Source organism: Choristoneura fumiferana, chromosome 5 (assembly GCF_025370935.1).
Source record: "Choristoneura fumiferana chromosome 5, NRCan_CFum_1, whole genome shotgun sequence".
Classification (NCBI taxonomy): Eukaryota; Metazoa; Arthropoda; class Insecta; order Lepidoptera; family Tortricidae; genus Choristoneura; species Choristoneura fumiferana.
The window spans coordinates 10,935,227-10,945,741 of NC_133476.1; the positions used below are offsets into that span (position 1 = coordinate 10,935,227).

The 10,515-nt window shown below is 37.8% G+C and overlaps 1 protein-coding gene across 1 annotated transcript in view; it reads right to left on the reverse strand.

Moving 5' to 3' along the window:
• Eip75B (Ecdysone-induced protein 75B) overlaps window positions 1-9,304 on the reverse strand; it is a 133,415-nt gene extending 124,111 nt beyond the window's left edge. The window contains exon 1 of the mRNA XM_074087840.1: window positions 8,815-9,304. Within this exon, the coding sequence (XP_073943941.1) occupies window positions 8,815-9,067 (253 nt within the window). The 5' untranslated portion in view covers window positions 9,068-9,304. The remainder of the gene's footprint in view (window positions 1-8,814) is intronic.
• Between the last annotated feature and the right edge of the window lie 1,211 nt (window positions 9,305-10,515).

Here is a 10,515-nt window from a genome sequence, read left to right on the forward strand (position 1 = left end):
ACCAAGTCAAGATCTGATGACGGGATCCTAGGGAAATCGAGGGCAAACCTAAAAATTTATAGTCACACCTATGGCGATTTCGGAATTTTTAGCATTAAGATAAGCATTTACATGCAGAAAGTATCATTTGGTAAACTGGACCTGATGAAGAAGACCGTAGATAGCTAATGGAACTCGTCAAAGCTAAGTAATGCTCGCGCGTCTATAAACGATCGTGATTAATAAACCTAGATAAGCGACTAAGAAGAAGGTTTAAGGTAAATGATTCTTTCGAACTGATCTGATGCTGAAGCCGGAAGGTAGGCAACGGAACTCTGTTATAAAACAACGTAACTAAGCCGTGTTTGGGCTTAATGGAATCGTTGTGAGTTGTACTTTGGCTAAAAATCACTAAAAAGTGAGAAATAAATATTTTTTTTAACAAAAAAGTAAAACCGACTACAAAAAAATAAGAAAAATGGAACCGTCCACAAACCCTTGAAAATATTTTTCTAGGTAGGTACCTACTAGCTCGAAGTCGGTGACTCAGCACGACCCAGCAAGAGGGATTAAAACCCATAGTACCTATGTAGGTGAGGTAGACGACTATTGTTCCACTCCTGCTGGCTCATGCTGAGGCACCGACTTCGAGCTTAGGTAGGTACCTACCTAGAAAAATATTTCAAGGGTAGTCGGTTCCATTTTTTGTTATTTTTTTGGAGTCGGTTTTACTTTTCATTTGATAATAAAATAAAACATAGAATACAATTTACTTATGAACATTATAATTTATTAATTTATGATTATGAACCGCGTATCATTCCGCGCTGAACGGGTTTCAATATGAAACCGTTTTATTTCCAAGGGTCTCTTGTTCAAGGGCATTTTCTGTAAAAGAAAGTGACGCGAACTACGTTTTTGTAAATAAAAATAGGTGACAGTTATTGTAACTAGGAGTTTATGTTAAAAAGAGAAAAAAAGATTTATTCACAAAAAAACTTTGAATTCAAACGAATGTAGGCACCTTTGTTATGATTTTTTATTGCGTAAAAGCATAAAGCCAATGTAACATTGCGGATTTCTTATCAACGACCTTCACTACGAATCATTACGATTTCCATGTAGCATAAGAACTACGTACGAGTAGTTGCTCTTTGTCATAATGTACCTACACACATGTAGTGTACATACCTTCAGTCTACTGATATTTATTCAACTTTGTATTTACATTTGGACAGATTTTGAAGTTACAAAAATAAAAGATTCATTGAACATTTTTTATTTTTTCTGCCTCTCCAGCCAACATTTTGACAAGGTAATATGTTTAACTGTTAATTAACAAAGCGAACAATTAAAGAATAAAATTGACCAAGAATAAATTGGATTTGAGCGTTGAAGCTCCGCAACGGATGTTTGCTGAGGTGGTTGTTAATTAACTAAGCTTTTATACTGAACTCGTAGATAGTTCGAAACGGTATTTTGTGTGGTGTACGTAAAGCTTTCAAAAAGCCGTAGTGGTTTGACCTATCGCCTCTCAAACAGAGGGTCGTGGGCTCAAACCCCGGCTCGCACATCAGAGTTTTTCGAAATTCATGTGCGGAATTACATTTGAAATTTACCACTAGCTTTGCGGTGAAGGAAAACATCGTGAGGAAACCTGCACAAACCTGCGAAGCAATTCAATGGTGCGTGGGAAGTTTCCAATCCGCACTGGGCCCGCATGGGAATTATAGCCCAAGCCCTCTTTTTCTGAGAGGAGGCCTGTGCCCAGCAGTGGGACGTCTATAGGCTGGGATGATGATGATGATGACGTAAAGCTTAGATCTGAGTGACATATTATGCATATATTAGTATTAGACATTATATCTTATATGTGCAAGTAGAGGAGTTTTGCATGTTAACATATTATTATACTTGTGTTTCAAAATGTGGTACCTACACGGTTTGCTGCGAAGGGCGAAGAAGTAAAGGAACGGGATAGGGATAAAATCACGAAATAATAACCGCTGGGCATAAAGTCATGCAATTTGGTACGTACATAGCTGGACATCAGGAATAACGCATAGGCTACTTTTTATCCCGATATTCCCACGGGATAGGGATAAAATCTCGAAATAACAACCGCTGGGTGAGTCATGAAATTTGGCATGGTTGTTTGTTATAATATAACGTCAATGAAAACCACGATGTAATTTTAGGGAATTGCCACGAGAATTGAATAAATTCCCGGAATTTCAATTCAACTGCTGTATCTAAAGATTTACGCGTGCGAAGCCGCGGGTAAACGCTAGTTTCTAAATAAACTAAAATTCTTCAACTGCAACCTTTGAATTTACTACTCCGTAACCACAATGATCATCGTCATCACCATCATCAGATCGAGAAACGTTCACGTTCAATAAAGGCTTTAAGGTTTTTTAAGGGTAAAACGTCACAATGAACGACAACTCGCCATTTGCATAGACCAACGGGTCAACAGCAACGGCCCGCAACTCCAACGATGTCGACAGTCCACCTACTGGGAGGCCTGTCAACGCTTCGTCTCCCGGTTCATGGTCGCCACTCGAACCCTGCCTGCCCCAACAGTTATCTGTTCTTCGAAGAATGTGGCCTGCCCATTGCCACTTCAACTTGCATATTAAAAGTAACGGCTGAATAAATCAATTAATTAATTTCTATTTTTAAGTACTCGTACTTTAAACTTCTTCAAAGTGTTTTCACACATATGAGTTTAAAGCATAAACTATTTGAATTTGGATAAAACCATTCTTGGTTACCTTGGATGGGTGCGAAAACATAAAACAACTGAACTTTTTCGTGTTTACGTCCAATATTTATTTTTCTAGTTATATATCCGACGCACTAACCGTCACCTACCTTAGTAGGTGCATTAGTATAATCTATACTATTAATTTACACTGCGTCTAGAGGAGAAAATCATTCGGAAACATGGGTAGCTATGTAAGTTACGCAAAAAGTTTATCTTCATTGAGTGCTACAGATGTGACACGTGTTCCCAAAATATACGACTGGCCGTGACCCCTGCCCGGTCACAGGGGGTTAAAGGGGGAGGTATATGGTAGAGTGGGGGTGCGATGAATAGACCTTTCAGAATTTCACTTGTTTCCATACCAACTGTTAAAAGCCTTTTAGGCGCAAAACAAGTATGAAAAAGAGTGTTTCGCTTTCTCAGTAGAACCTGAGTACAACTTGTATTTGCAAAGTAGTCAAGCGTTACAAGTTGATGAGGTATGTTATGTTATGGAACAATTTATATGTCGCAAGTGACGCGTCGTGACCTCCGCCAAGGTTGCAAACGAGCACTTCCCTATGTACTCAATCGGCCATTATGATGGTACGCAGATAATAGTATTTATCTATAAACCAAGTGCATATTAATATGTATATTTCCGTTAGTATGTCGTTTGCTACTCTTGGTTCACAAATTAACACCTTTAAAGAGTTATCATAACAAATACATTTGTTCTCCGGTATGTTTTAAAAAATTAGATCAATTTAAGCATATTAATCTGTATTTGTCCCTGTAATTATAACATGAGAGAAGTTAAAACATCGTCGCCAACTAAAAAGTGTTTTCGATACCTACCTTGCTACATAAAACATTTTTAATTAGAGTTTCTATTATAGACATGCGAAATATCGGAAGATGGCGTTAGTATCGAGAAGTCCGTTTGACGTCATCGTCTTACTTGCCATTGGCTCATTTACTTGACAAACGGATCTCACGATACTGGCGTCTAAGCCTTAAACCTGTCACAGTAACCCTCATTGGAGATAGCATATTCCATGAATATTTTGTGAACAAATTTTATTTATTTCATAAAATTTTAATCAGCTCAGGCTTCTAAATTGAGTTGATATTGCATCGATATACCTACAAACGACGGAAGGCCAACTGATACGTCGCGCCAGGTATATGTCCCTATTGCTTCTGCTCGAAGACAATGCATGGAAGGTCTTAATAATGTCGAACATTTCCTAGTATCTTACAATCGCGTAGGTTATTCATACAAGCTTCCTGCATACATTTATTTACTAAATCGGTGGTTGCTAGATAACCTGCCTGTTCTACTCCTACCTGTACTAACATCATTACTATTCCGATAAAAGCGCTAGAAGAGATTAAGAAGTAAGGCGTTCTTTTCAGGATTCCGTAGCCTTTCAAGGCACCCTGAGATGCATCTCAGAGTGGTCGAAATCTGTAATTTTTTTTCTGTAAGTTACCACGAGTAAAGGTATGTATCTTAGGTATGTTAACCGCGCCGAAATGTTTTAATAGTTTTTTGAGGATAGGTTAGAAGACAAAACCTAAATCTAAATCTTTCAGAAGAATAGGTTTGCCAAGATAATTTTTGATCGAGGCATTAGTTTGTTTTTAAAATTGCTTATTTTAACCCCCGATGCAAAAAAAGAGGTGTTTGGCTTCCAATGGTGGTGTACGTGTACCTACTTAGTGAACTGTACCTAATATTTCATTTTATGCTTACATGTAAAATCATTCCGCATTTATTATATACGTAGTGCGCAGACGAAGCAATGGTATACAATTTGGAGTGGAGAAGCAACTAAAAATAATGGAGTTCATCCAAACAAAGCCTCACATGAAAATTCATGTCCGATATGCACTCGATTGATTAGTTTTCATCATTTGCAGTCACGTTTCCTTCTATCCGATTCTATGACATAGTCGACCCGACCTTCGTATATTTTGGATCATAAATGTAGGTAACGCATGCATAGAAGTTCCGTAACATCTATAATTAATCTTTAAGATCAAACCATCAGGAAGGTAAATTGCTGTTATATTAAAGGTACATAAATAGTTTGAATCATTCATAATTGCGCATCGCATATCAGTAGGAAGTAATTTGCTCTTACAGAAGGTTACGTTGATAAATGATAACACTACGCGTTTTTAATGCAAAAAGTATAGCTGCGCATTATGAAACAAACCTTTCAGGTTACAAGGTTTTGTGGTATTGGCGAATTTAGGTGATAAGAATTTTTGATGATAAACATGTTATTCGATTATAATATCTGGTAATTTTGGGAAAATACGTGCGTTTGACGCACAGGTGATAGTGGGATAGGTGGTTTGAGTGCGAAAAAGAGAGGTCATTAGATCAGTGAGGAGTGATTTTTGCTGGGGGACGCATATTCATAGTTGCATAGGGCGGTCAGAACTATGATAGTGCAAGCTTTGCTTAGTTTGAGGTTAGTTCAATTGGTGTAATTTGTTCCAATATATTATTATTATTATTTAAGACTAGACCCCGCGTACCTATAACATTAGATCTGGCAGTTGAATTGAAATTCCGGGATTTTCTAAATTCCCATATTATGACTATTTTTGTTGCATTAAAACCGACCGTGCTAAATTTTATAACCCAGTGGTTGAAATTTCAATTTTTTATCCCGAATCCGTGAGATTATCGGGATAAAAGAAGCCTATGTGTTCCAAATGTCGTGGTATCTTCATACCAAATTTCATTCAAATCCATTTAGCCGTTTTAGCGTGAAGGAGTTTACACATATATTATGCACATACACACACACACACACACACACACACACACACATGCTCACAATGGCATTAATTATATTATAATTATGAATAGATCTGTGTGTTCTACAGAGTTTAACTTTAAGACTATGAGTGTGAAAAATAATTAAATGTAACGGTCATTAAAACAGCAGTCGATAGAGCTATTTATGTTACAGCAGCTATTATCAGTAGTCTCTGCATATTTGCTATACATTTAATCATACGTAAATGCACCATAATCGTAAAGTACAAATATAGCTAGTATTTGTGATGTATGTGAAGAGGGCGGGCTTTACATTAATCTGGCACAGCCACAAATATTAAATTGTTGCAGAGCAAAGTACGTTTTACTCAATCTAATGTTAGGGAAAATTAAACAAATATTTATAACAAAAAAAATTGACAAAATAACTGTTTGTTGAAATGTTCATTTTAGTACTAAGCCTTTTTGCTGGTAGTATTTATATCGCACCTTTCTAAGGACAGTCGAATAAATTGCATCATGACCCAGGGTCCTTTGTGCTATTAATGTCATGTTGACATCTCATGCTTTTGTCAAGCAAAACATAGTGAAATTGATTATTAAAAGGTTCCACCCTGGGTCTGGGTCTGGGTCAATTTGTTCCACTGTATCTATGTCAAATTTTAAGCCTATAATATCCAACCCCTGAAAGTGAGTTAAAATTCTATTGTTAGATTTAAAGCAAACAAATAAATAATAATAATAATAAATATCATGGGACACTTGACACCAATTGACCTAGTCCCAAACTAAGCAAAGCTTGTACTATGGACACTAGGCAACGGATAAACATACTTATATAGATAAATACATACTTAAATACATATTAAACATCCAAGACCCGAGAACAAACATTCGTATTATTCATACAAATATCTGCCCCGGCCGGGATTCGAACCCGGGACCTTAAGCTTCGTCGTCAGGTTCTCTAACCACTCGGCCATCCGGTCGTCAAATAAATAAATAACAATACAGTGAACTTAAAACAAATAAACTACCTTAAAATAAATATTTGTAATTATAATTACGTCCTTCATTGTTACTTTTTACCAGATTATTCACGGTACTTAGTCAAAATAAATTTTATATGTGAGTCAGTTGACAGTTGGACGTCAAAACACCGATACGGAGGGCCGCAAACAAGCAGGGTGCAGGGGTCGCGCACCTGCGCCCGCGCATATTCGCGCGACATTGCCAGATAAGCGACGACTATTATTTTGCCCAATGTCACATTGACCTCAATGACACCGCCGCGTCATCACCACACGTCGCTGTGACCTTGCCATATTTATCTAATCTTGCCGTTCGCGAAAATAAAGTTAACAGGACGATTTCCATCAGGTAGGTCGACTGCCATTATCACGTGTGGTACAATGTGTTACGAAAGACAACACATGTATTTTCCTCTCTATCATCGATCTTATAATCGATTTTCTTGGACAATCATCAAGTGTTGCCACGGAATGTTTTGTTTACATGTTGTTCTTCGAAAAAAAATGTTACCTATAACTGATTTTGAACACCTTCAAATGGTATAGTAAGTTAAAATTAATACTAAAATGTTTATTTAAGAATTATCCTTCGGTTGTTTTCATCTTATTATATAAAATGTGATTCGGGGTGCTGCCATTTTATAGCAGAGTGGTAATAAAAACAATATTTCTAACAATGTTGCTCGTTGTTCACCCGATGCATTACAACAATACTATGTGGTGTGGTTTGATAAATACGACCTTCGTAACACGTCATCACCCGGAAATCACTGTTAGTTGTTGACGCGTTGTTACAATTTTCCGAAGCAGGAAGTTATCCTCAGTCAAGGCAAAGTAAAATTGTTACTATTATCACCGAGTGCTATGCTGACCCTGAAACGGTGACCTAGTGGTCGCGGTTTCGCGGAGCCTCCCGAAATAACTGTCTAAGACTAGGAACAAAGTTGACGGTTGAGAGCGGTCTGGGACGTATCTCTCTGCAGGTTCCACGGGTGACATAATAGACAAGTGTTATTTGGAAGATCTCATTGTTATTGACCTAGGCTTTAACGTTGGCTGCTGGAAAACCTATCGAAAATATATTCTAATCACTAAAAAAACCGGCCAAGAGCGTGTCGGACACGCCCAAAATAGAGTTCCGTAGCCATTACGAAAAAATTAAGTAATATTTTTCTAAGGATTTCGTATTTTATACGGAATCTTTCAAGTTTAAGTATATTTTATACCTTAGGCTGCTATTAACTCTTAGGGGCTGTTTCACCATCCATTGATTAGTGTTAACTGGCGGTTAGGTGTGATGCCGTCTCTATTTGTTTTGTTCGAATAGACGGAGACGGCATCACATTTAACCGTCGGTTAACGCTAATCAATGGATGGTGAAACAGCCCCTTAAGCTACTAATAATTCTCACGCAAACTTAGCCGTTATAGTTTTCCTTGTAAGTTTGATATATACTTACTGCCATCCTGATTTTATTTTTAATTTTTCACCCACCGGTTTAGGTTTTAGAGGGGGGGGGGACGCCCGATTTTAATGAAAATTTGCACTTTAAAGTTGAATATTTCACAAACAAATCACTGAATCGAAAAATCGTTTAACAAAACCCCTAATGGTTTTAAAATACCTATGCAACGGTACCCCACACTATAGCGTTGAATGAGAAAAAAAAACACCCCTACTTTACGTCTATGGGAGGTACCCTAAGATTTTATTTTTATTTTTTATTGTATCATTTTGTCGGCATAGTTTATATATATATATATCCGTGCAAAATTAAAGCTTTCTAGCATTAATAGTCCCTGAGAAAAGCCGCGGACGGACAGACAGACAGACATGGCGAAACTATAAGGGTTCCGTTTTTGCCATTTTGGCTCCGGAACCCTAAAAAGATAAACAATAAAAAAAGTTTGTCAGTGTTTGTTTTGATTACTGGAAATACAAAAGTCAAAGGTGAGTTCATAAAAATTATCAGCACCATTTATCTGTATCATAGTAAGTAGGTAATTATGTCTTCATACTGCTGATATCGAGTGTAATTATAATGCAACACAATAATAAATATTTTTTTCATTAACCCAGTATTAACCTTATCTAAAGCATTAACCGTGTGGCAATGAATATTACCAGTTCAAGTAAGAGTGTCAGCTTATGGCCCCGTAGCGCGTCTACGAGTCTACGGATTTGCGGGCTGTAGACGTGCTTGTTGACCTAGGCCTTGACTTTGACTTCCTCGATACATTGTTGTTTTGACTTACCTAGATCAGGAATGGAGCTAGAAGGTTCCTCGAAGGACGGGGGCTTGTGGAGGCGAGGCGGCGGTGGCGGCGGCGGCGGCGGTGGACGCATGCACTGGATGACAGAATGCGTCGGAGCCGGCATCAGCACCGGCGCTCGGAACTCCTTGCCCGGAGGAGCTGGCAGCTCCAGCCGCCGCACGGGCAGTAGCTCCGGCTCGTACCCATTGTCCGAGGGCTCGCGCTTAGGCGACATCTTCGGATAACACTGCATTGTCCTTACTTTATACTGACAAGTCTCTATCTTAAAAGTTCAGTTCATATATTCTAAATTTCACACATACTTTTAATATAAGAATCCATGCACAATAAAAATTAAAGTCCTGCTCATCGGCATTGACATTTTATTTGTTTATCAGAGGGGGAATGCGATTGCAATCGGCCGGTGCGACTCGTAACGTGCATGCAACGAGCGCCGCGACGCGAGACTCGTCCGCTCGCGGCGGCCAACTTTCTCTCACTGGCAGGCGATCGCGGATCGCGGACGGACGAAAGTGAATCTGCAGCGTGCGGCCCCGCGTCCCGCCCGCCCTCATCTCACCCTCAGGTGTCCTGTGCCTGTGCAGTGCCGCCCGCCCTAGCCGCCGCCGTTGCAACGCCCATCCGACATCCACTTTAACCTTAACGGCGACCTTTGCGAGTGCACTGCACCCACCCACCCTCGATCACTATATCTGTAATTTAATAAAATATAACATTAATTTTAAATAATCTAAACGCTAAACTATTTTTTTTTAGTTTATTATTCTTAGTCTCTAGCTCTACGGTACATGTGTAAATAAACAGGTGTTAATAAATGATATAAATTATAAATGTTGCATTGCCTTTAAATATTAATTCTTATCATTCACATAAATAACACTTGAATCAATTTTATGTGCATTTTTGCTTTATAAGTATTACCTACTTAGATGTGTGTAACGATTGTTTCGCTTAAAAGTAGGAAAGAATTTATTCTACAAACTCGTCTTTGCTTTCATAGTCCACTCGCATTCCTTTACTTAAAAATTGGTTTAGTTTTTTAATTATGTGTAGGTATTCTTCTTTGAGGCTGAAATATTATTCTTCTTTGAGGCTGAAATATTTACTATTTTTTAAATAACTAATTCTTCAACTTATTATAATTATTTCTAAGCACAATAGATAACGATATGAAGTTAAAGGTAGAGAATACTGATCCCTAGTTTTCACAAACATATATTGACCACATAACTGAGATTATAAAATAAACTGAGCAAACCAGTAAGAATTTTAAAGCGTTTGGTATCTATAACAAAATCAGCTAAGCGTGAGTTGAACTTGCACAGTACCAGCGTTTGGCTTTGTAACTGTTATATGCATATTATATTACAAAATTCGTATTACCGTATGGGGACCTTTTTAAGATTCCTTTTTTATCATTATTCATTACAGCCACAAAATAATACACAGTGAATTGTCTAAGTTACCTACCCAGAAGAGTTCAAAATGTAGAGCCCTAAATGTATATCTAGGCGGGCACGGAACCTTAAGAATGCAGAGTTTAATATTTTTTTGATTTCAATAACAAGTACTTTTGTCTCTCATAAAATGATTGATCAAAGCAAAAGCTACCCAACAGTTGCTAACAGATAAAAAAAGAACTTACATATTTCAATTTATAAAACTTTTCGTGACCTTCAA